Genomic DNA, 27942 nt, shown 5'->3' with positions numbered 1-27942 from the left:
CCAGTAAGGCACAGGCACTTAGCAGTGGGAATGGACATACTGTAAACAGCTAGGCTGGTGCCTGATGCCATCCCCACTTCCAGGAGTGCAGCTGGTAGGGGAGGTGAGAGCAGACGACGCTAAGGACGTTTGGGAGTAGGGAAAGGTTTGGGGACGGGCCGTGGCAGCCTCACAGCCACTCCAGGGCCTGGTGGTTTCCTTCCTTCCTTTCTTTTTTTTAAAGAGAAACTTTGAATTTGTTTTAATAGGTATCTCTTGTTTTTATCACCTATCATAATAAAGATACAAAAATCATCTACTAATTTTTGAAGAATATAAAGGTTTTGAAAGGAGACTGTGGAAGCACTTCACACCCATTAGGATGGCTACTGTCAAAACAAAAAAAGAAAGAAAAGGCAAATAGAAAGGAGTGTTAGAGAGGATGTGGAGGCATTGGAACCCTTGTACATTCTTTTTTGGGAATGTAAAATGGTATAGTTACTATGGAAAACAATATGATTGTTTCTCAAAAAATTAAAAAGTAGAATTACCACATGAGCCAGCATCTCACTTCTGGATATATACGTAAAAGAACTGAAAGCAAAGAAACTTGAGGATATTATGCTAGGTGAAACGAACCAGTCACAAAAGGACAAATACTGCATAGTTCCACTTATATGAGGTTCCTAGAGTAGTCAATGGAGGCAGAAAGAAAGTAAAAGACTGGTTTCCAGGGTCTGGGGAAGGGGGATGGGGAGTTGGTGCTTAACGGGTGTGAGTTCCAGGTGCAGAAGGTGAAAAAGAGTTCTGTGGACAGATGGTAGTTATGGCTGGACAAAAAGGGAATGTACTTAATGCCACTAAACTCTACACTTTAAAATGGTTACGACAGTAAATTTTGTTATATATATTTTGCCATAATTTTTAAAAAGACCATGGAAGAGAGGGTATTCCAGGAGGGAAGACTGTTTATGCAAATTCTGGCGATAGAGAAGCAGTGAGCATGTCTGATCCCTCATGGCAGCCACGTGGCTTGGCCTGGACCTTACCCTGGAGATGAGTCATGAGGGACAGAAGTTACAATATTTGGTGGAGTCAAATGGTAGAAGTACATGATGCCAGAGCTGGATATGTTATTTTACGGTGATTTGAGAGTTTTTGAGGAAGAGAGTGGTACAATTCAAATATATTTCAGGAAAATATCTAAAAGCAGAAGTATGTGGACAACAATGAGGAAGAGATTGGAGGTCCCAGCTAAGATAGAAGGGCTAAAAGAACAAGGGACTTTGGATGGAATGGCAGAAGGAGAAGGAGAGACAGACGTTGCAAAGGTGGAACCAACGGAAGAGGGGAGCAAACCTGAGACGGCAGCATGGAGAGAATGAGACGAGGTAACACGTTCGGTGTGAAACCTGTCAGTGCAAAGTGTCTGTCACAAGATGCCTGGGAAGGTGGGGATCTGATTGCTAGAATGAGTGAGGGAGGATGAGGTGGCCCAAGGGCACCAGCCCCGCCCAGAACACGGCCCCCACCCTTCCGGCTCCACCTGCTCCTCCCCCCATCTTCACATCCTCTCCTAAAGGCGCTTCCTCTGGGAACGCCTTTCCTCTCCTCCCCACTCCCATTCTGATTTGGTGCCCCTGCTGGGTGCACCCACAGTATCCTATCCCTCCCACTGCCCAGCGCTTCCCACGCTTTATTGTAATTGCTGTTTTAATTTTATGGTACAAAAGCTGGCTCCCTGAAGAGTCTCAATGAATAGCTATTGAACAAATTAGAAGGGAGGGCGGGAGAGAAAGAAGAAATAGGAGGGAAGGAAGGAAAGAAGAAAGGAAGGAAAGAAGGATGAAAGGGAGGGAGGTGAGGCCTAAAAGTGCCAATTTACACGTTATTCAGAGATGAAGTCAGAGAAAGGAAGAGAAGAGACAAAAGTGTATCTGGAAGCACAGGGAAATATACACAAGATCTTATGGTAGCTCACAAAGAAAAAAATGTGACGATAAATATATATATGTTAATGTATAACTGAAAAATTGTACTCTACACTGGAATTTGACACAACATTGTAAAATGATTATAAATCAATAAAAAATGTTAAAAAAAAAGAAAAAGGAAAAGGAAAAAAAAGTGTATCTGGAGAAATGGGCTGTGGGCCTGGAGAACCTGTGCATCTAGAAAGGAGGAGGTAGAGAGGGGAAGAAGGGAGAAGAGGACACAGTACAGGAAACACAAAGACTTGAAGTGTCCGAGAAAAATCCAGACAGAGAAGGACCACTGCGGTGGGGAAACAGGAGATTTCAAGAAGGGGATATTACAGTGGAGCAGGGAACATGAGGCTAGTGACCGGGAAAGAGGGTTTTGGCCTGGACACGCGGGAAGCCTGGGTAGGAGGAGTCCGAGAGAGGGAGGATGGACCTGTGCACGGGTGGAGGTCCTGGGAGGGAGCCCTGGGAGGGAGGAGGGAGATGTGCCGGCAGCTGCGAGGAAGAACTGGGCGTAGATGCATCTCCACTCAAGGAGACTAGAGATGGGAGGCTGTTCATCACCTATGGGGAGACAGTCACGGGACCGGAAAGAGAAGCCACAGGTGGTAGAGGAAAGTCAGTGGGTTTGTAGGAGGACTCAAAGTCGGTTGGGAGCCTTGGAGAGGAAGATGGGGCAGGAAGGAGGGAAGGATAGGTGAGGAAAGCAGGCAGGTGAGAGAAGTGGAGGCCCCTCAGATGAGCCCAGGTCATGTGCAGAGTGAGGGGATTAGGGAGGAGGAGGACAGAGGTGGGACTGGGTCTTGGCAGGGGTGAAAACGATTTGGAAATCTCCTTCTGGTTAAATAGGAAAGAATGTTAGTAGATGCAGGAGGTCTGGACCCCACAGAGCCCCTAACATAACAGCAGACCCTGGGGTGTCACTTCTTTCCAGCAGCCCCTGGCGTCAGGGAGACTTTCTGAGGAAAGGGAAAGCCTTGGTGCGGCTGGTAGAAGAGCCGGGAGGACCGCGTGCTTCCTGCGGGTTGTGGCTCGCTCCACCTCCTCTGGTGGGCGCCCTCGCGGCTGGCTTACCCTACATACAACTCACCTCAGCAGACGGTCTCCTGAGACTTGGTTTCTCCAAGCTCCTGCCTTTCTCCCGAGAACTCAGTTTTACAGAGGGCATGTGTTTCGTGCCCTATCATTTAATCATCCCAACTACCCTGCAAGGCGGGCACCATTACTCTTCCCATCACACAGATGGTGAAACTGAGGCCCAGAGAAAGTATGTAACTTGCCCAAGGTCATTCATAGCGTAGGTAGCAGAGTCCAGACTCAGATTCAGGCCAACAGGACTGAAATCTGTGCTCTTAACTGGAAGCCTCACCAGCTCCCAGCTGCTGCTTTTTCCTGGATGCAGTGAGGAAAATGAGAAGGAAGAAAGGAAAGAAAGGAGGGAAGGAAGAAGGGAGGGAGGAGAAGGAAGGAAGGGAAGGAGGAAGCTGTATGGGAACATTTTGAGAGTTAAGAAATGACACATTCCAACAGGCAAGGGATGCAGTTTTAGCAAGAGCGAAGCTCTGGTACCATCCGGCCCAGAAAGATGAGCTGCTGGGCACTCAAGCCTCTAAAATATGTACCACAAACTTGGATATTTTTACCTCTGGCTTATCCTCCCAACCTCCTGCCTCCCTCCAAGTATTAGTAACATAACATTCTTTTGATAATTTTTCCTTTTAAAGGAGATACTAGTCTTACTAAAAGGTCAACCAGCTAAAAATATTTTGCTCTGATTTTCCATGCGCTTTTCTTCGTGATTTCTCTGCTTCAAGTCTTGCCTGGGAGAAACAACTGGAACATTTTCCACCCACGGAGAGCCGTTTTCCAGGCGCTGGTGCCAGGGTTTCTCTTCCCCTTGCTCCTTCCCTGCTTTCCCCACTGTAGTCTATCAGTAACTTTCAGAGGAGCCAAAAGAAAGATTTTATTTTTTAGGAGAGAAACATTGCTTTGATATTTAAAGCCAAAGGGCCCAAGTTCCTTTTTAGTAAATCCCTTTACAAAAGCAAAGGCAGGGCACAGTTGAACGTGAGTTACTGAAATGAGAGTTTCCCTCGGGGCAGGGCCTCCCAGTGCACCTGCCTGTGGACAGCTCAGCAGCCGTGCGCCAGGTGGAGAGATTTGAGAGGTGCGGTCTCCCCCTCTCTCAGCAAGTAGAGTGTTCCTATGAAACCTTTCATAATCTCAAATGGCATAAAGCAAAGGAGCAATGACCTCAGGACACATCTCACAAATGGACGCACAAAATAAATTGAGATAAAGCACCGATGCTACTCTCACTTTTCACTTTTGTTCTTAAAAGCAAAAATCCTCTTCAGGTTTCTCTCACTTTGCAAAAACAGGTACAGGCGTACCTCGGAGACCTTGTGGGTCCCGTTCCAGACCATCTCAGTAAAGCGAGCCACAGGTTGGTTGTTTTCCTGTGCTTTCCTTTCCTGTAAAAGTGATGGTTATGCGCTACTGTAGTCTATTAGGTGTGCAATAATAGCATTGTGTCTGAAAACAATGTACATATCTTAATTTAAAAATACCTTCTTGCTAAAAAACGCTGTCATCTTATCCTTCAGCGAGTCGTAGTAATATCAAAGATTACTGATCACAGATCCCCACGACAAATATAATAATAATGAAAAGTTTGAAGCAGTGTGAGAATTTACCAGAATGTGACACAAAGACACGAAGTGAGCAAATGCTGTTGGTGCCGACAGACCTGCTCCCCACTGCAATCGTCCCCACACTTGCCCTACGGGTTCCCTCCGGATGGTGGCAGCCACACATTCTTAACAAGTGTTGTGAATATGTTTTCATGAACATATTCTCTCACGAAACCCAGGGCATTGACGGGAGGCTGGTGGGGCAAGGGGACATGGACTGCAGGTGCTCTGGCCACCTGAGGCTGTGGGTGCTGAGGGAGGGTAGGGGCCCGCTAAAGACTAGGCTCACCCACAGCCCAGCTATGCCTGCCCTGCCCCTTGCACTGGAGGTGTCAAATTCTCCTCATAGCCAATTAAACTTTCAACGTGTTACTGCTTCCTAGGCAAGAAGGGTTTTGTTTCTGGTTTTGGTTTTGGTTTGTCATTTTAAAAATTTCAATTTAAATACAGAAAGCAGTCTGCCTCTTTTGGTTTCAAGGTCTTAGATGTTTTGAGAATCTCTTTCAGGCCCAAAACATTCCCCATGGGAAATTCTTGTAAGATTTGGAAACTTGAAAGACCAGGAGCAAATGGTAGAAAGTGGAGGTGCCCAGGGTAGGGAGAAAGTAAAAGATGAGTTCTGTTTGTTTTTAGGCTGTTTCCCTTGGGATCATCTCCTCCCTTAAGGAGCTTCCTGTTAACATAATACTCGTCTCAGAGTTTCCAGAACTGGGTAAAGATCCTCTGATCCGTCCTGGACATGACAAAGTTTTACAAGCAAAAAGAAAAAAGGCCACAGAGGCTGAGATGGGGGGGGAAGATATTTGCTGAAAGTTCAAGGAACAAGATCAGGACAGGAATTTCCAGGTCTTAACTCTCAGCTCTGGGCAGAGCTCAGCAAAGCAAGGCAGAGCACAGTGCTCTGACTTAAAAGAAGCTGTTAACTTGTCCAAAGATTTTTTTTAGAATTGAAGTATAGTTGATTTATAGTATTGTGTTAGTTTCAGGTGTACAGCATAGTGATTCAGTCTTTTTTCCCAGATTATATTCCATTATAGGTTATTAGAAGATATTAAATATAGTTCCCTGTGCTATACAGTAAATCCTTGTTGCTAATCTATTTTGTGTATAGTAGTTTGTATCTGTCACTCCCAGGACTTTTTCATCAGTTCACCTTGTTTGAATCCTGAGGGTCTAAAGATTTGTTTATGCAGGCATTCTTGTGTAGAAACAACCTAGTGGTTGTATTTGGCAATTTGCAAATAAAGCCACTTAGCTGGCACTTTATAGCTGCTGGGAAAGGAGCTCCCGCTAGTTCTCTCTCTCTGATAATCAGGTAGCACAGTGAGCCATGGAAGGCAGACGTCAGCTCATGGTGGGAAACCAGAGAAATCACTCTCAGGGCTCCTGCATTTCCTGGCATGCCTGGTAGGGAGGCAGCCACCCTATATGGAGTGCAGATTACAAATACACCTGAAACTAGAATCACCTGACTCACTCACCTTATTTCATGAAAATAGCAGCTGGAGCCACCTCAGTCTAAAGGTCAAATTCAAAATGTGGATATATTATATATGTGTATTATAAACATACACAGATACATACAGTCGGCCCCCTGGGTCCTCGGGCTCTGCATCCTGAGAGTCGACCGTTAGCAGCCTACTCAAGTCTTGCCCCAGGAGCCAAGTCCAGGTACAGCTCCACTGAGCAAGCAGGCTGCCACGGTGGGTGTTGTGCCTGTGGCGAGGGGGAGCCGGCAAGGTCAGAGACAAGGGGCTACATGGGCACAAGATGAGGGAGCTACCCCATGAGGAGAAAGTGAGGCCTTCAGTCCAGAAGGAGAGTCTGGGTGGAGGGGAGGAAGTTAACATTAATTTTATAAAATCCCAGCATGTAGAGAGAGGGTAGGGAGAAAAGCAGTACATCAAAGGACAGAAATACATCTCTGGCTAGTGATAGCTATTTGCTGAATATCTTATGGTTTAAAACAAATTTGTACACATAAGAGGTTATTCTTACTTATTTGCAGTGCCTTGAGCCCCAGGTAGTGTCCAGATAAGAGACATCACAAAGAATTCTCACCAGGCATTCCCTCCCCCAATTAACTAACTCTAAAAAGAAAAAAGGGAGAAGCTACAAAGGGAATTTTAGTTTTCCAGCTCTAGGCAGAAACTGCCGGCTTGGGGTCAATGGGTTTCACCTCCTTCTGACGCTCTGACTGGCTTCTTTGCAAGGGAGGTAATTGGGTGGATTGGGTTTCAAGAAGTCATACTCCCTGAGCCTGTCCAGGTGGCTGCCTCTGTGTGTTGCTGATAGCAGATGCTAGTGCTAATGAGGACAACAGAGAAATAAGGGCCTCCACGGGAACCAAAATAAAGCAGCAACTTAGTTAAGAAGGTAAAATATGGTAGAGGCATGGTTCTCCCTGTTGTGGGCAGCGTGGGCTCAGGGGTCCCGCGAGAGACAAGCAGCTGAGCAGCCAGCGTTGCTGGAAAGCTGCAGGTCAGAATGATTGCCAAGTGCACGGCTTTACTAAGCAAGTCTGCAGTCGTGTTTTGTTCCAACAGCACTGTCACCTGACAAGTACCGTACTGTTTAAGCCTCACAACCTGAGGTGGCTTTCAGAATCATTTTGTGCGTGAGGAAACTGAGGTTCCGAGAGATTAAGTCACTTTCTCAGGCTCCTAAGTAGCCATAATAGATGGGACTAGATCGAGGATTCTGATTCAAAAATCCTTGTTCTTTCCCACTAATACGTAGGGAGCAGACACAACGATGACAAAGCAGCAGCAGTGACACCCCATCACTCTCCTTCCGATGACTTCAGGTGCAGGTGCACTTTTCCTTCTGAAAAAGTTGCAACGGTTTTCCTTCATCTCTAGGATAAAATTCAAGTTCATGTGCCTGGCTTAGGGCCCTTACATCTGGTGTGTGTTTACCTTTTAATCTTACCTCCCACTGTCTCCCACTTCAGCCTCACCTGTGTCTAAAATTCACTTCACATATCCTGATCCCTGACCTGGGTTTCTGTTCTCCCATCTGAACTGTCCTCATCTACCCTTTCTCCTCTTCACTGTGGGCCACCATTTCTGCCTTTAGAAACATCTTTCAAGGCCTGTCCTGTTGCCAAGTCATCTGTGAAGCTGCCCCTGCCCTTCCCAGCCCCCAGGGGTCTGTTCCTTGGCTGAAATGCTGTGACATTCAGCCTGCACTTCTCCCTGGACACTTGCCAGATGCAACCTTGGATTTTATATGAGGGTCCCACTAACTATGACTAACATGAGCCTGGGCCATAAAGAGCAAGTGCCATCCAGGGAGCTTGGGCCCAGAAGCCCCAGATGGATGTCAGGAAGCATCTGTCACAGACCTGCCAAACATGACATCACAGGGCTGGGAAGGTACCGGAGTCCGGAGGCCAAGTGAAGGAGGAGGAGCCAGGAAGCAGATGTTGGAGGCCAGAGAGGAGCAACACTGGGCAGTGGGCATTAAAACCTCAAGTTAAAGCTCAGATATTAAAACCCTGCTTCAGATTTCATGTGATTGAGCCAGAGATCTTTGGGATGGGGACGCCAGGTAGAACTTTAAAATGTGCTTGGAAATGCTTTCCAGAAGACCATAGAATCAGCTAATGAGATTTCTCTTCTTGTGATAGATATTTTTCAGATAATTCATGGCAATTAAACAAAGCCAGATAGGGCTCTTGGCTCAAACCTTTTCAAAGTCTTGAATATAGTTGTGTGAGCTGTGAATCTCTAAGGCGGGAATATAGAAGGCTAGTTTTATCACACTTGCTTGGCCACGGAGTTCTTTTTCTCAAGAGCCTTTGCCAGTGAGTGCTCTTTAGAACACACTTAGTACATGCTAACTATGTAGACTGACCCATGTTTCATTGTGGCTTAAAAAGTGGTAGAACTGGGAAATTTTAGAGAGATTGGGTCTTTTTTTAAACCAAACTGATCAGTATATAAAAAGCCGTAATTATTGGTAGCTTTGGAGAAGAGGGTGAGCCCAGACTGGATGGGTAACCCCAGATAACCATAGAATTGTTTGAGGTACATCACACAACTGAAACGTCACCAAGTGACCTGATACACTTCTCAAGTTGATATTTGATATTTTCCAGTATTCAAGACACCGAATGTATATTTAAGAAAAGCAAATTTAGTTATTTTTAGCTTGATGCTCCTCATTTTAACTTATGGGAAAAGCTCTGCTTTAGTGACAGAACCTATTTCAAGGGCTTATTTTGTTAACTTTCTGGACTATTTTTTTAAGTCTCTCCCCTCATAGTTTCATTTTATGGTTGTGCATATGTTATAAAGGAAAAATCTTGTCTACTTGATCCCGTTTAATCCTCCATCTACTCTGCATGTAAAGAAACCCTTTGACTCTTGACCACCTCTGCCCCCTTCTGGAAATGGTGAGTGAAGACAAGGTTTATGTCTATTTGAGAAAGAAGTGCTTTAAAATATAAAGAGATATTGTAAAGTGGTACAAATTTCAATGTCAGGCAAAAATTCTTTTGGAGTGACTCACCAGTTTATTACCTCTGCATCCTGTCCCTTCCATTGTGGAGGGATTGACATAACATTGAGCTGGTCTTTATTTATGGGCAGTGCTGTAATCACCAATTTTTGTTCAAGCTTTTCATAGTTCCCCCAACACAGTTCCATATACCACAGACAGGCTCCTGGTGTCACGGGTGGATGTGTTTTCACCGGGTCCTGATTCTGAGGTTAAGCGGCATGCTGTTCCATTTTTTCCGCCATAGCCAACAAACCTGCTACTGACGTATTGCAGGCCCCACACTACAGACATAAAACACCTTCCCATTTCTGTAGCACCAAAATTACACTTTTTTCTGTCAGTCTGTTTTGGATTCCAAATGTCCAGGAAGACTTCAAGTTTTTGGCTTTGACTTGGCAACTTTTCCTGTCCAGATAATTGGTGGTGTGCATAGCCAGTTAAGGTGACACGCAAGTCTCTGCAAATCATGCTGTTTTATGTATGGAAGAAATAATCTGCTTAGTTAAGCAAAATCTTGGAAAACAAATACAGTGACACCTTTGCTGATGTGAGCATTCTATCAACACCAGCATGTAACTCTGGTGACTGAGATGTCCATCACAAGTAAGATATTCCTGATAGAAGAAAACAGGTTAACGTCCCAAATAAGATCTTGTGTGAACACATTTGGGCCTTTGTGCATCCTTTCTTTGAAAGTCTTAAGGCAAAGCATTTGAGGCAGGAGAATGAGCCAGTCAGGTGTTACCCAGAAAGTGATCTGTTTCCAAGGGGATCTCTTCAGGATTCTGAGGCTCACCTGTCCCCTCTTATTATTCAGGTCTGCTCTTATTATTAGCATTTGTCCAAATAGCTGCCCTGATCTCATGAAAAGACCTGTGTTTAACCAGCAAAACGGCTTTAATTTTTTTAAAAGGATTTTTATCTTTCCTCCAAATAAGAACAATTTGTGAGGATAAAATAAGATTATAGATGTGAAAATGGTTTGAGAGTGAAAGTTGAATACCAACATTAATATAAGGGTTACCTTATCAATAATACAGGCTTTGCATAATTCCTCCAGGTACTTATTAAAGAATACAACAGAAGTTTATACTTTAGATTTGAAATGTTCATCCCTTTTCAGTCACATTGCAAAAAGTCTCCAAGTTTCAAATAAGAAATCTAAAGATGGACTAAAGCTTAAACCTATAATAGATATGGCAGATGTCAAGTTCAAGTTGCCAAACTGGTCCAATCTAAAAAAAAAAATCCAAGAGTAACAGACCTATACTGATGTTGTCCCATTGAAAGTTTCAACCTGCATTTAAGAGAAAACAAAAAAAGGTCATCTATTTCTGTGTTTATTGCAGAAGAAACTGTCACAGAGAAATTAAGTCTGATATGAGGTCTCCTGTGCACAAGGGGTCAGAACGAGGGAGAAGACCCAGATCTGACACTTTCCCACTCAGTTAACATGCACAGGGCTTTCCAAAGTCTGAAGTCTCTCAAAATCGTTGTTTCCTCAGCCCTACAATGTCTCCCACTCATCTCTGTACCTTCTCCTATTTTATACATCAAAGATAACACAAGTGTCTTCTTGGGTCATATCTTGGAGTCACCCACCAATACCAATTCCCACAAAAAATAAGCAAAAGGGACAGGAGAGGTGTCATTTTATGAAAATGTTTGGTCCCTTCTCTGGTTCCTTAAGTTCAGTCCTGATTTCTTTAAGACTGGGAGTGCTCGTTTGATTCCAAGGCTGCTACAGACCACACTTTGTGATGAGACTTGTGCTTTTAAGGTCAGAAACTTTGGAGCTGAAGAGACCAATGCTTCTCTGTGTTTGAACTGCAGGCTGTCTCTGCAGAACAATAAACAAACCCACAAAAGCCCATTTGCAACAGGATCTGAGGTGGCTGATGACTATGTGCACAGCTGACAGGCGAGTCACAACCATCTTTCGGGGGATTTATGTTGGCTGCTTTGGCTTCCTTGTCTTGTACATATTTGGTTTACAGAATGCAAGGAATCCGCTAGCTGAGCAAGTTTATCCGTTCTGTTTTCTAACCAGACTCTTTTCCACTGAGGTATGTTTCTGAAAAATTCCCTCAGTCAACTCTGCTGCCAACGAAGCACATGGTTCAATGGGAAAGTTTAAACCTGAAACAAATCCTCTGTAAAACTGCAATGCGCACTATATGGAGACAGACTTTGAAACAGTTATTTGAACTCACTATCAAGACTGATGGCAAAGTATAGAACTACATCATCCTTCTCTGTGCATGTGATATAAAAGAGGAAGAAGCCAGTGGGATGGAGTATTTGCTGAGCACACTGCATGCAACATGAGCTATTATCCTCATTTACTGATGAGAAAACTGAAGATCACAGGAGCAAAACAACTCGGACAAGTTAAAATCCTAAGTGGCAGAGCAGAAATTTAAAACCAAGTCTCATGGTACAAGACCAATTGTGATATGTTGGTGTATTTCCTTTTATCCCAACAAGTTGACCAACTGTGCAACTAAAATCACTATAGACTATTAAATTAGATAAAGACCATTATGTATTGAGTTGGAACACATATTTATGAAAAATACATAAAGCAAGGTCCAGACTACGACTTGCCAAAATCATAAAATGTGATTTTCTAATTTGTCAATAACCCCTGAACATTGTATCTTAACATTTTTTTAAACATTTTTTATTGATTTATAATCATTTTACAATGTTGTGTCAAATTCCAGTGTAGAGCACAAATTTTCAGTTACACATGAATATATATTCATTGTCACATTCCTTTCTCTGTGAGCTACCATATTAACATTCTTTAAAATTAAAATTAAATTTAAAATTAAATGTTAGTGATAACATAGTGATTTTAATTATATTTAATTTCCTCACGTGTTTTTTAATCAGAAAAAATTAACATAGATGTATCCTATGCAAATGAGTCCAAAAGTACAAACTGATCTAATTAGGGCTGGTTCACAGATAAGAATGGCCAAAAACAAAGGAAAAGTAAAATAGAACCACTACACCATCTAGTGATGAAACTTGATTTGCAAGAAAGCCACCTGATGGAATTCCATTTTGCAGATCAGTCCCCAGAACTCTGGACCTGAAGAATATTCATAAAATTGGCCAAAAGGAAGTCTGACAGTGATGAATAATGGAAGGTTAAGAGCAGATCAAGAACAACAGTGGAATGGGAGACTCTTCTGTTAAGATTCCATTAGAAGCTGGAGGTGAGGGCTGAGAGGTGAGCCCAAATTCTACTCCTCAAAGATCTGCCATTGGTCCTGTTTTTTTTCTTTATACCCTAATACTTCAGGTACTATTTTATGAATTAACAAGAGTTCGACTTCAGAACATAAATGACGTAAGTATCTATTTGGTAAGTCTGAGACAGTCTTCCTTCACAACACGAACTCATTCTCCATCAGAAAGCTCAGTGTAAGACCTGATCATCTTTCTTTTAGACCACCTTTTCCTCTGGTCTTGTTCTACAAAGGTGGCAATAAATCTGAAATTCAGTGTTTTCTTTTAGTGCTTGGTGAATATCAAAATACCCAGAGATAGCTTACCCATTACAAAAACATTATAAAACTATTACCTCAAGAACCAAAAAGAATAAAATCAAAACAGAAAATTTCTTTTAAATCTCAAGATTTATATTTTATTCAAGAACTTTTTAAAACTCATGGTCAGGAAGGAAATATATTTAATAATTTGATTATTCTTGTGGTTGAAGTTATCTAGAAAAAAGAAAATACATTTCAATGTAGTAATTACATGAAATATATGTCAGTATATGTGAAAAAAATGTTTACTTCCACTTTCCTTGCACAATTTTTAAAGTTAAACAAGTTTTATTCCAGCAGAGTTTTTAACAATTACAAACAGTTGGGCTCTGCCAGTCCCAATCTCTTATCAAGCAGGATAGTGGAGTCTAACTGGGTACCTAGTATCGTATCTTAAAAATCGCTAACAAAAATTCATAGTATGCATAAATTTGGCAATAATCCTAAATTGATCATTTTTCAAATCCCCATAATGCCACCTGGTCTTTGTCAATAATGAGATCTTATCTCATGACAGGTAAGAGCTCCCAGAACACTTTGTAGAAACTAACACAGCACTGTGGGGAAAGACATAGGTAACAGAGTAAGAAAATCCCAGCTCAGCATTATTAGCTGTGTGGCCTTGAGAAGTTCCTCACCTTCTCTGAACTTCGAATGCGTCTTATTTGTAAAGTGAAGGATTACCTTCATAATCCTCAGTAATCGCTGTAATTTGAAAGGTTACCATGTTATAGAATACCTATGAAGTGTCTAGCAGATACTAAGCACTCAATAAATGGTAGTCATTTATTAAAAGTTCTTTAGAACAGTAACTCTTAGAAGTAGATGCTTATGTAGCCTAGCACTGGTGCTAGGCAAAACTACAAACCAGGTCAAGTTCATCTCATAGATTTCTTACTTACCTTTTCAGTGCTGCCTCCCAAATCCAATGTAAAACTGGCCCAGAAAAACTGACAAAAGGGCCAGAGGAAACATTTGAGTCTACAGTGAATGAGCTGCAAAGATATGTCATCAAGAGTCAAATTCCCCATAAAGCTTTTAAGACAGGTTTATTTATATATAAGTGCATGAAATTGAATACAGAAACTTTATTAAAATATTGTATATTACAAATTTTTAATCCAATAAATTCTGTGTAATGACATTTAAGTGCTGGGTTCACTTTTAACAGTTGTTTTGTGTGTATCAGTAAAGAGTTCACCCTGTATATTACAAAGAGGAGAGACACATGTGGACCTCAGAAATGGTCCTGAGATTAGACAGTGGATGATATTAATTGTGCATCTTTTTTTTAAAGCAATGAATTGGAACCTAGATCTTGTCTTTGCAGACCAACTTTCTAAATCAAACATAACTTGCATATATTTATTGCTGCCCCTTGAAGAAAATGAGTGGTGAAAAATAATTTAAAATAAAGATCAACATTTCTAAGGCTAACCTGATGCTTACCACAATTAAATAATTAAAATTCACTGCAAAATTTGTGTTCTCCAGGAAATTTATGCTATATACACAATGAGCTTTACACACGAATTGGAAATAAAAAATTGCTTATATAAAATTAAAAATCAATAGTATACAATATTTACAGCTTGTTAGGTATTATAAATAAACATACTTTTTAAATAACCCTCCAAAATTAAACTGTATTATGTAAACATGCAGTACACATACTCATACAGGGTAGTTTATAGTCTTAACAGAAGGGGGAAAACTGTGTTCACATAATGTAGGATACTTCATCACATATGCCTTTGTTTTTGTGCGTTACCCCTCCATTGTTTCTTCTTCCTGTCTTTAAGCTTCACAGTACATTATTTCTATAGTTAAAAAAAAATCCCTGATGGTAAACATATTCCTAAAAGTTATGTGAAGTGTCTCCCTTGTACCACAATATAAAGCTCACACTGTTCACACTAGAATCTCTAGTTTACAACCAAACCAAATTTTAAAATCCCACATTTAACTGTCTTGACTACATTTCCCATTTCAAACTTACTTAGAAAAAGAAAAAAATAGACAAATACCACATCATGAAAATGTAATGCAAACAGTTGTCATCTGTCATAGTCAATGGCGAAAGGACTAATTTTTTTATTAAACCACAAAGAGCTCATGTAACTACAGCGTTCCTCAGCTTTGAATCCTCAGCAGCAGGTGTACCAATTCTGAACCTTGCTAAAATCACTCTGCAAAAAGTATCTTAACTTCCAAGGCACTAAGGCATCATTTAGCTTTTGAAACCTGCACTGTGGTTTGCTAAATGATTCATCAGTGGTCTGAGAATTAACACAATTTGAAAGTGAGTTTTTAATACTTACCAGGTAAACTATATTTTTGCTATATAAATAAAAACATTTTAATTGATTAAGATAAAGTTGATCCCCTCATTCTAGAATGACTTGAGACAGGAGTTAATACTTTATGGTAGAATCCTATGAATTTTACCAAGTTATTTGACTAAAATGAAAAATACTGTGGAATTTTATATTGTTCATCTAAATTTGTAGTTTGTGTGTCCATGTCTGTGTTTGGGACAGGGCCAGAACTTTCAAAATTCCTCCACCATTAATGCATCTAGTATCACAGATACTAAGAAAGTGTCCACAAGCAGACTATCAAGCCATCCAGTATTAAAAGTAAATAGATCATTTTTTATTACTACTCAAACAAGTGCCTGTATTTTGCCTTCTATGGAGAAAACTTTAAAATGTTCCTTCCCAAAGATACTTAGTGATGATATATAAATACTTCAAAAACAAGGAAACTTTTCACCATCAGTAGTACTATCAAGTTACCATTCATTTACACAGGGCTCTAAAAAAGGCGATGATTTTTAGAAATTACCAATATATACTACATTTAGGAGAAAAAGTGTTGCAGTTACAGTGATTATGTATTTTAGTTCCTCTTTCTATGTATTTACGTTACACTGCTTTCCAGTTTCAGTTACATTCCTAAATACAGTCCCCCAAAGGGGACAGTCATGTCACCATTGAGGGGAGATATATATGGGTGCAGGATATAATCTAAAAAAAAACATGTAGGAGGGCCATGCTTTCTTGACTTGCTCATAGTATTTACTTTTCAGCAAGATTATAGCTGCATAACCATAAGCTGTTAAGAACATTCTATTCTAAACCAGCACTTCTGAGTCTATCAACAAACTGTACATCTGTTTAAACTATACCATGTGACATCTGTCTGGAAGGAGGAGGAATATTTTTAAGAAAGTGCTAAATTAGTTCTTAGAATCAAGGAAGGGTTATTATGTAAGTTCAACATACATGCAGTGAATGTAAAGAATGTGAAAACGAGTCCCCTAAACTTGGGGGAGGAGACAGTTCCAGCTCATAGCTTAGTGTGCTCAGAAATTTAGGTGTTTCCACTAATTAATAAAGTATTAACTGGTGTATTTCCATAGTTACTCAAAATAGTTTCTACAGTAAGCATCACTTCCTCTTAACAAGTTCACTGACAACATTTTTAGATAACTTCAGCAACCTCCTCAAAAACACTGTATTGCCTACACTGAACAGAGATCCTTAAGTTAGAAGGGCAAACCTACCACCACACACAAAAATGTAGTATTATTTCAGGATGCTTTGTGGTAAGTTCAGTCTCACATATAAAGAAACACCGCGTTCTGTAAGCAGTAAACATACTCAGTGTATATGGTCTTAACAGGTTAAGGGGAAGCTGCATTCACCTAATAGAGGTGCTTCACCAAGTGTGTCTTTGTTTTTGTGCGTTACCCCTCCAACGTTTCTGCCTATGTTTAAACTTCCCTCCGCTATAAATGCTATAACATGTTTTAAAAAAATTTATCATTTTTTAATCAAATAATGTCCTTTTTATGCTATTAGAGTCTTCCTCCACGATGTTATAAAAGGATAAGAAGGGAAATTACTAGTCAATTTTAACCACTGAGATTTTAACCCCTGATTATTAAAAGAAATAATCATTTGCCTATTTACCCAGGTGTTGCTAAACTTCTCTGCAATCTAGGTCACTAGAATTTCTTCAGTAACTTTCCACATTCTTCACATCTTAAAAACAAGTAGCCACTCTTTGAAGAATTCTGATTAAGACTTTCTGAGAGAAACATTTGTAACAGTAAGAGTACCTTAAGAATATTTCAGAAAGTACTCTGAGCATCTTGTCACTTCTTGAATTATAAAATAGACATAAATTAAAAATAAAAGTATTTCCCTTTAAGTTAAAAACAAACAAACAAGAAGTAGGGCTAAAGCACCTTTGGTCCATAGAAGGAGGGACATGGTAGACACCGCAGCCCAGTTCTGTTCTCCCACAGAATTGGCACTACACAGGGAAGCCACACACGGGGGTGGCGGGAGAGAGGTGGACAGAGGGAGGAATCACTTTTCCATCCCTAAAACAAGGATAGTAAGTTGCATATAGTAGAGACTCAATTAATATTGGTTGAATGAATCCAAAAGCAGCAAGCAAGCTAAAGTAAGGAGTAGATCCTGGCCACGTCTCCCTTCTCCTTTTGTAACTCACGGTAAACACAACCTGGTATTAAATCCCACCTGCCCTGGCCATTTCCATCACCACCAATTCCCAAAAGTGCTCTTAGATAAATATGTGATTTAAAAAATAAAGAGGTGGAGAGGAGGTAAAGGAGGCAACATTATAAAAGAATTTTTTTAGCTTCTTTCTTAAAATATATGTAGGAAAAATGTGGAAATGGAAGAAATGAATTTTACAAAATAATGTATTTGATCAGTACTCCAAAATGTAGTTTTTTAAAAAATTATGACTAGCCATTGATCACTTACTGCAAAATATTTATTAGTCTCTTAGTATCCGCAGGGGAGTGATCTCTGTGGATACCAAAATTCAAGGATGCTCAAGTCCCTTACAGAAAATAGTGTAGTATTTGCATATAACCTGTGCACATCCTCCCATATACTTTAAGTCATCTGATTACTTACAACGTTCTTATACAGTGTAAATGCTATGTAAATACAATGCAGATTCTTTGTGAATAGTTGCCGGAGTGGGGCAAATGTACGTTTTGCTTTTTGGAACTTTCTGGAATTTTTTTTCCTGCATATGTCAATCCAAGTTGTTTGAATCCTTCAGTGCAGAACCACAGATATGAAGGGCCGACTATACTGCTTTTCTATTCTTCTTGTTGAAGAAGTCAACAAGTGACAGGGCCTGGATTCCAATCTATGTCCCTGGCTTAAATTCTAGCATTCTCTTCACTATGTCACATAATATCTCAGTTACTAAAATTCCATTTGGTGGATAAACTGAGAAAAATCAGAATTGGGGGAAAACAGAACTTAAACTGTCAACTAGAAGCGAAATGTCCTCCCAGCTGCTTTAGGATTTAAAGCATCTTGGTAGCTCTTGGTGAACTGAGGGCAGAAATCCCATCTTGGTCATCCCTGTACTTACTATAGAAAATACTAGATACAGCACTTTGTACACAGTAGATCCACCAAAAATGTTTACAAAATTGAATTAGTTGGTGTGTAAGTGCCATCTTGGGCACGTTAACATGGTGGCTCCACCCTCCTCATATTAATTACAGAGATTCTCTAAAGATGTCTTCCAGAACATTTAAAAAATTCTTCCTGTTCCTTACATCACAAATATATGATACACAGGGCAGCTCATCTGTTTATTTCTCACTTAAAGTAAAAATACAACTCTTACACTTTTGGGGGACAGAGGAAATGTATGCTGCAGATACTAAGAAAGTACCACGGGTGACAAACGGTAACACTGTGAACACTAAGGTCTAAAGAAAGAAGAACTAACCTGCAAGCACTGAGCATGACAGCCACCTGAGACTCATTCCAGTGGAACTGTCCCGCGGGGCAGACCGCTTGTGCCTCCCTCATTTAAAAGGTTTAAGCGTTACTTGTAGCTTAGATGAGGCCCCTGACTAACTCCGCTCTATGGCATTTTTAATCAGTGCGTTAACTGATTAGCAGTTAGTTTGGGCACACAGGAGTCTCTTCTTTGGGGAACTGATTTCACTGTCAGCAATATTTTATTTAGCATTTTTTAAAATAAAGAAGTATAAACTACAGAGGATTTTCCTCTTTCCTCCTGAATTTATCACAAAGAAAATTTACCAAGTCACATACAAATTTTAAGAAGGTTTAACCCAAATACATACATGAGGGCTTTTGTCGTATCACAAACAAGGATCTCCAGCACTATTAAACCAAGAAAAATTTCCCCAAATTCAAAAATCTCAAACTTCCTCAAACCTATTTAAAAGATCATTCAACTGAACAAATATATCAAATTTTCCACTACAACATAAAAGTGTTCATTGAACAAAAGCTTTCCAATTAAGACTATATTCATATGTAGCAGCTTTACATATATATGTATATAATGATATATATGTGTGTAGATATATACCATTAAACATTTCTTATCTCTATAGGAAAACCAGTAACATTTAAAAAATCTTGGCATAGAAATAGCTATTAAGACATTTCATCAATTCACACTATTCAACTGCATTTCAAAAGATCAAAAACGTAACAGTTGCACAAAGTTCCAATGGAAGTAACTAAAAACAGCAAAGAAACCGAAGATTCCCCCAAAAGTTAAAAACGTCCCTGTGTGCGCACGTGCACACACACACACTTCATAACATAAAGCAACCTGATAATGAGATAACTGCAGGACACTCTACAAACTGATCCACCTCCTTACACTTTCATTCTAGAGTAAAAACAGGAGTTTCAGTCTCTTTGGTCTATGCAGCCATACACTTAATGTGTCCAAGTTATTTTTCTGGCTAATTTCAGGTTCTGAATCATGTGCTCCATGTTACCTTGCTGTGATAGCTCTCTGAAATCATACAATAACCGTATGTTAAAATAAATATTCATTTCTGTAGATCTAAAACAATTTCAACATGTTATTCATAACTCCTCCCAAAGAACAGGGACACTTTAAATTACTGGAGAATAACCAAAGTAAAGGAAGAACACAATTCAAGTCTAACAGAAAAGGGAAACTCCAATGGAGTTGGAAGATTTATGCCTAAATTTAATTTAGGAAAACATCTGGAATATAAAGAATACATGAAAATGACTTCAGCCTTGTACATAACAAAAAATAATCAATTTTAAGATTTACTTCAAAGATCTTTAAGAATGCATAGTTGCTTCTTGGCTTTTTAAAAACAAATTTCCAAGCCACAGTGTTATAAACCCCCAAAACTGGCTTCCATACTGGCAAAATACCCTCAACTCCTCATCGCTGAGTTGTTGATATAGCCTGCTTTTTGGTGGAGAAAAGGTGCCGTGGGTAAGAAAGTTCTTAAATTTGAATAAGAACTAATAGAAACTTAATTGTTACCAAATTAGGTTATAAAACAGTGAGGGTAAAGTATGCAGATTTGGACTGTCCTTAACTTCATATTTTCTGCAGTTGGCTCTTCCTTTGAGTGAGCATATATGTAATTGTATCTGGTATTTTTAAAAGTCTCAGTCGGAGACAAACTCAGCCAGGTTCTGTGTTTCCCTTACTTCTTATCCTCTTAAAAACAATTGCATATTTCCAAAACCTCTTAAAATGTTTTATACTAAGGACTTTTTCATTCTAATAAATGTCATCACAGATGCTAGTAAACTTAAATAACAGCATAAATAAAGAGCTGGAGAACTGAAATGAAACACTCAAGTATAGTTCAATACTGCATTGATACGCTGAGATTAACTGCCGAATTTTAAAATTATTTACTATACTCCAATTTTTACTTAGAGAAATTGTTACCATACACCCAAAGTAAGATAGTTTATTACTCTTCCTATATGACTTGTTACTTATCTACAAATGAAGCTTCTTGTTTTCACAGCCTAATTTAGGCCACTCTTTAAATATAGTTAATACTCCAGAATGAAAGACTGTTTTGTCAAAAATTAAGACATATGAAACAAGTAATATAATTCCACTGAGATACGAATTATAAAGATGTTTTCTCCATGAGATACATGGCAAAAACTTTCTTTAGAAGGGCGAAAAATGCAACATGCATTTCAGACTTATTTTCTTACAAAATTTATAAGAAATTTCTCAAATTGTATTTTTATGACACACAAACTACAATCAATGTGTGACCCATGTTTTTAAATTCATATCAGTAGAATGTTTGTGTCCGAGGGAAACTATTAAGAGTGTTATTTAAGTGGGTGAAAAGGATGCACCCTACAGACCTACTTTGAATCCTTAAAAGAGTTTAGCAGTTTTCCACTAAGTATTACTTTCCACATGAACTAAATAACAATAATGCCTAATTTATATGAAAGCCCTCAATCCCAGAAACGCTCAACAGTAAAAATCAAACAATTTGTCTCATATTAAATGATTCAGTACACAACATTCATACGGGATTTAGCATTATAAAACAAAAAATCTCACCACATCACCTGAACTCATGTCAAATATGTTCACAGCACTCATCTACATCTACACTTGCAAATTTCACATGATCAATGTTTAAAAAAGAAGAGTTTGGCACATATATCGATTCTTCAAAACGTCCCTGTAACCTAACACAACACTGTTAAGAATGATGATTCAACACCAATGTTAACCTGATTGGCAGCTAAACAAGGTGCTTTTTCTTGTAGCTTCACAGAGTGTAATGCGCCTTGCCCGGGTCGGAGGCACGTAAGGTGCAGTGCGGTAGTGCAATCACTTGAACACCAGAGGGCGATCTCTCCACACAGCTCAAGGCCTTATGTTCTGACCTGCTCCTTCCACATTCTTGTACAATTTCATTCCCACTTGCTAATAATGCCGTTTTCAGAGAATCTGTATATCTGTTTCCTTATTTGAAGTAAGACATTCCCACAGAAACCTCAAAGTGTGGCGAGTATCCTTGAAAAGGAGATGATTAATGTCAGTACAGTCTGTCCAACGCCCCACACGAGGGCTTCCAATGGGGCCATGTTCTTCCCTGCTACTCTGTAAATGCCAGCTACAGCCGCACCTAGGTGAGGAAGTGAGAGACAGACAAACAACACAGTCATTCATTTTGTAACACGCTGCATGGTTGTAACTTACAATCTCTTTTCATTTTAGTCAAACAGAATAAGTTATCAATCATTCCCATTTTATAATTTTCTATGAAAGAGTTTCCATGTGATTGGTAACAGTTACACTCTAACATACCACATTTACCCACAGTTGTAAAACAGGCTTTTCTATTCACCTGCAAAATACGTATTTATGGTACATGCTGCACTTAACAACAAATATGTTCATAAAAGAATAATTTTCACTATTGTAATCGCTCAGCTGGGTATTGAACGGGCCCAACCTCATCAGCACTTTTATAAACACACAATACAGTTTATTAATAATTATAAACAATAATACAGAAAACTACACAATATGTCTAAATTAGTCAAGAAAAATTTAGTATTAAAGGAATTATTTCTTTCAGTAAAATGAATTCTTAAATCTTAAAATACCAGAATAGTTGACTAATGTATTCGACAGTCTACCATATAAAATAGTTTATTAAGTGTTTTAATAAAGCATACAACTGTAAAGTCACTTGGAGACTAGCATCTTGACATCTAATAGAAGTGGAAGATGAACCTGACATCTGTTCTGGGAAAATTTAGATAATGTGCACTTCTGAGAATGAAAGAATCTCGGGGTCACAAAGGAGCCTCAGAGCCCTGCCTGAGACTCTGGTCCAACATTTCATCTTATTGGTATAGTATATATAATGATATATGGTATCATATATACAATGGTATAGTAAATATGATAAATGTTATCTAAGTGGCTGATTTTGAAAGTATATTCAGAAATCATAAAAGGAGGAAACATTTACATTGTAGTTATGCCACCTCAAAGGCTGAGGCAGCCTGAAAACTTCTCTAGAAAAAAACTGTCTACATATTCTAGAATGGTCAAATAAAAAGAACAGAAATACATTATTTGAAGACACTGAATTATAATTATTTGAGATAGAAATCTACTCATAAAAATTAGCTAAGAATTAACTCCATAGTTTACTTAAATTTTCCAAATAAAAATTATTATATTCCTCTACAGAAGATATAAATAGGAAAAGTAAATTATTAATCTAAGTCAAGGGCTTTCATATACATATTTTTAAGAAGAAAATTAAAATATGTAATACATTTATAGCATACTATGTATCTTGCTAGGAACTTTATAAATATCATCTTAAATATCATACCACCCCTGAGTATTATTATCTAATTTAAAGAGGGAAAAACAGAGGTTCAGAGAGCTTCAATCACTAGCCCAAGTAAATACAGTACGTAGAGAGCTGGAGTTTCAATCCAGGCTAGTCTGGCTATAAATCTCCAAATCATTCTATCATTTCACATTTACAACAAGTGAAAAAGAGAATAGGAACTCAGAAAATAATAAAGTAACTGATAATTATCTCAATATTAAATAAAACTCTTAGTAGCATCAACATGTACTTAATCAAGTAATAAACTTCACTAATACAACTGGTCAGATCTTCAAATTTTAGAATTGGATGATATTCTTTAAAAATTTTAAAGATCTTAAACCTTCTTTACCATCAGAAATTATATTTAAATAAACCTGGAAAATACTGTTTTTGTTTGGATTTACCCTAGATTTCCATGACTATCTTCAGTTTTAAAAAAACACAATTTGGCCTCCATTTCTCCAGCACTATGTTTTCAAAAATGATCCAAGAAGTGAAAAATCTTAAGCAATTACTAGCTCAGGCTGCCTGGAAAGGGACAAATCTGTTAATTCAAACATCCTATGCTTATATAAGGTTAAGAGCATGGATTTTAGAGCTAGACTTGTGGGTTAAAATCCAAAATCCAGTTACACTGAGCAATCACTTAACCCCTCTGTGCCTTATTTCCTCAGCTGCAAAATGGGGGATATGACGATTAAGAGATAATACTTACAAAAGGGCTTAGAATAGTGTCTGGTACTAGTATATGCTCCAAAATTTGATTAGTAGTTGTCATAGTAAATGAGAAAGGTATCTCCAATCAGTGATTCACCATTCAACAAATGGTGTGGAACAACTGGTAGCCATTTGGAAGAAATAAATTTAGGTCCCTACTTCATACTATTCCCTCAAATCAATTTCAGATGGTTTAAAAAACTAGATGTTAAAAATAAGTTAAACATTTCACTTTCAAAGGCCATACTGTTTGAGGAAAAACAAGTAAAACTGCTAAATAACCCACTTTTCTTTATAATCTTTCAAGGAACAGAGGATAAGATCTTCGAGCCTATAATGATGAAGGCAGAAAAATGAATGAAAAAGTGTAACTACTGTAAAACTCCAGAGTTTCCACAATCAAGGTAGACATTTATAGCATTATACAGAAAATAAAACAAACTACCATTTTCCTCCTAGTGGACAATCAGGAACTAATTTGTAAGTTACAACTTCCCTCCAAAAGCAGCAGATTTACAATAGTTCCCATTGCACCATCTCTTTCACAGCCCAGAAGCACCACTCAGAAAAGACTGTTCCGGTGGAACTCTAAATCTAAAAGAGCTGAAAGAAAACAATTGTGTGTGCCTATTAAATAATTCTGGAAACATTGCTATTAAATATTGAGCAGTTATGAAGGAATATTTATAAAAATATATGTATATTATAAAAATAATAACAAATTCCCAAGTACCACCATCCAAATGAAGAAAAGAACACTGCTATTTCCTTTGAGGTTCCTGTGGACTCCCCTCAATCACATCCATTCCCTCCTGAATTTGGTTTTTATCATTTCTTTGCTTTTCATCAGCCTTACTACCTGCCTAAACCTGAAATATATATTATTTAGTTTCTGAAATAAATTAATTTTATATAAACTGATACTGTAAGTATTTTGAATTTTTGGCTCAATATTATTATCCATGTCGTTGTACATGGCTACAATTCACACATTTCCACAGCTGTACACAATTCCAAGTATGAATATACACAGCTTACTGATCCACCCTACTGTGGATGATATCTGTTTCTAACTCTTAAAAATGACAATCCCTGTTTCTGTGAACATCCTTGAACATGACTGCTGGCATGCATACGCAGTCAAGAGCTTCTCTGCAACAAGTGGGAAAAGGTAGAATTGTTCAGCCCTAGGTTATTCATCTTATGATCTTTCCAGAAAATCAAATTTTGCTTTGTTATTAATTTTCATAAACTCAACTTATAAAATTTAACAGCATTTCTTTACCCTGATAAAACTAAATGATGTAATCAAAAAGACACCATGCACAACAACCATAACATGAGTTTAGGTATTGATCAAAAATATGCAACCCTCCTATTGAGAAGAACATTTTTAAACTCTAACAAAAGACACAGAAGACAATCTGAACAAATGGAGATATATTACATGCTCTTGGGTGGGATAGTTTAATATGTCAGTTCTTCCCAAAGTAACCTCTACATTCAATTAAATCCCCATAGAAATCACAGTTACACTTTTTGAGGAACTCAGTAGATATATTCTAAAACTTATATAAAAGAATAAAGGTCCACCAATAGTTATGTAAACTTCGAGAAAGAAAAGAAATGAGAGACCTAGCCCTACCAGAAGAAATACTGCAAAACAATAGAGACAGAAATGAGGACTTGCTGCAAGAATAGATAAAAAGACTAACAAATCAGAGCAGAGTTCAGAGACAGAGCCACATACCTTAAGAACATAATGCACAAAAAAAGGTGAATCAATGGATGCATTAGTGAATGGTGTGATAAAAAACTGATTTACTGTATGGGAGGAAAAAAATATACCTGGAATCCTATCTAATTCCAAACACAAAGATGAACTCTAAACCAGAAGGCAAATTATGACCTGAATGTCAGACATCTACTTTTGTAAATAAAGTTTTATTGGAAAAAGCCATATCTATTCATTTACCTATGTCTATGGCTGCTTTTATGCCTTCATGGCAGAGTTGAATAGTTGTGACAGAGACCATCTGGCCTGCAACGTTTAAAATAGTTACCATCTGGCCTTTTAAGAAAATGGCTGCTCAGTCCTGTTCTAGGTAAATTAGAGACCTTAAAGATAAAACTATAAAATTAACAAAAGAAAATATATCAGAATATCTTTTAACCTTGGTGTAGGGGAGAACTTCTTAACTAAAATTCTACATTATAAACTATAGGCAAAAAACTCTTTAAGCTGATTACATAAAAATGAAGGATTTCTGCTCATTAAATAACATCATGGATGACGGTACTGAAAAAAGAGAGAGGTGATTTGCAAAGTTCAAAACCAACATGACATCAATATCTCTAAGAAACACCTATCATTTAATAAGGAACAAGAACCCCCAAAGAAAGGCACAGAATTTAAAGAAGCAATTTGCAAAAAGAAATCTAAATATATAATAAGAATAGAAAGAGATGCTTGAATTTATTAATAATCAGAGAAAGGCAAATTAAACCAACATAGAGATGTCACTTAACCCTCAGACTTGCTAAAATTAGATACCTATATAATGTCAAATAATAGCATTATATACAAAGCCATTTTTTCCCAATTCTGGTATTAACTAAAATGAAAAATCACTCCATTCTGGAAATAAAAATCTAAGAAGTAGTAAAATATAATAGTAGTAAAACAGAACCATCATTTGCTGAATTGAACATACAGCTATGAGTGTGCTAGCACTCACAAAATGCATTACGAAAATAAATGTAATTAAAAATTTACAGTGGCTAGTTTTAATTCAAGTGTTTGCAGGTCAGAAAATTAGCCAGAAAGGTTTAAATGTCTTATTGTTAACTTGTACAAATTTTCACTTGAAATTTTGTCAGACATATTAGTAAGAATTTTTAAATATAACACTGTAATTTCTAAAATCATTGGCTTATTTTATTCTTGACTGAATATACATACACATCATTAGAGATAAATAGTAGAATCATGCTCTCTTTAAAGTTTTACAATGATTTATGCCAATAAATACACATACTACTATCGACTTCTGAACAAACTGTTCCTTCTTCCTTCCTCCTCTGTCACGGTTCCACAGTTACAGCAGTGGCCCACATCAAAAACATTAGCAGTTCCTTTCATGTCTCTCTGTATGCCACCAGTGAATAACAACTAATTTGGATTTTTCCCTTTTGCCATAGTCCTTACATCAACTCCTTTTCCAACCCACTGCCCCCAGTCTAGTTCAGATCCAGGCTCAAATTCAGATTACAGTTAATGCATCAATTCCTCTTCTTTCCTGTTTTTCCTCCATTCTCTCCCACCCTCTTTCCTCCTTTCTTCTGCTCTTCCTCCTTCACTATATCCCTCCATCTAACCAGTATTTTCTGAGTATCTGCTATGTTCCAAGTACTGTTTTATTGCTGGAGATATAGCAGTGATGAAGACAGACCAGGTCCCCACTCTTTTAGAGTCTTCTCTTGGTTCTCTATTCACATATATTCTATATTCAGCTATGAAACAAATTTTTCTATTGAACTGCCTTGCCCCTTGCCAACCCCATTCAAAATTATCTACTTGTTTCCCATGGCCTACAGAATAAAGTTCAAACTGTGGCTGGCCTTCCAAGGTCCTTGAGGACCTGGCTCTATCTTTCCAGCTGAAGCTCCTACTACTCCACTCAGCACGCCTGGTGCTTCAGCTAAACCCTATCTATAGCAGAATGAATGCGGCACCATATGATAAAGTTATGGGTTGAATGTAGCAACAACAAAAACCTAACGCAAGAGAACACACAAAAACCAAATAGTAACTCAAGAAAGGATGAAAAAACAGCCTACTATTTCCCACAATTATTTTATGACTGTCTTATTCGTGCCACAGGACATACCCAGAGACATGGGAACAGGGCTTTCCACTCAAGGCAATGTATCACTCTGGGGAAAGGTGACTGTGGGACACAAAAGGAGGGAGGCCTTCAAACTACAGAAGAAATGGACTTCCTCTCACCTTGGGGGCTAAGAACCAACTTAGAAAGGAAGAAGCCCTAGCTGAAGAGTCTTGATAGAGCTGGGGTGGCAGCAAGCTGCCTGAGCCTCACGGAAGCAGGCCGGCGTCAAGGGCAACAGAAGCTCTGTGCCTGGCGGCGACGGGACCAACGACAGCAGAGAAGCAAGCAGCCAGTGTAGAGCAGGCCACGTGAAGGAGGCAGCTGAGGCCCCCCGAGGCTCAACAGGACGCATCCAAGTTCTGGCTTAACCAGCATGGTAGA

The 27942-nt window shown here is 38.7% G+C and overlaps 1 protein-coding gene across 1 annotated transcript in view; it reads right to left on the bottom strand.

Moving 5' to 3' along the window:
• Positions 1 to 13755: 13755 nt before the first annotated feature.
• TMEM170B (transmembrane protein 170B) overlaps positions 13756 to 27942 on the bottom strand; it is a 28866-nt gene continuing 14679 nt past the window's right edge. The window contains exon 3 of the mRNA XM_010945717.3: positions 13756 to 21721. Within this exon, the coding sequence (XP_010944019.2) occupies positions 21591 to 21721 (131 nt within the window). The 3' untranslated portion in view covers positions 13756 to 21590. The remainder of the gene's footprint in view (positions 21722 to 27942) is intronic.

The sequence above is a fragment of the Camelus bactrianus genome, chromosome 20, assembly GCF_048773025.1.
Source record: "Camelus bactrianus isolate YW-2024 breed Bactrian camel chromosome 20, ASM4877302v1, whole genome shotgun sequence".
NCBI lineage: Eukaryota > Metazoa > Chordata > Mammalia > Artiodactyla > Camelidae > Camelus > Camelus bactrianus.
This window is presented reverse-complemented; position numbering and strand designations above follow the sequence as displayed.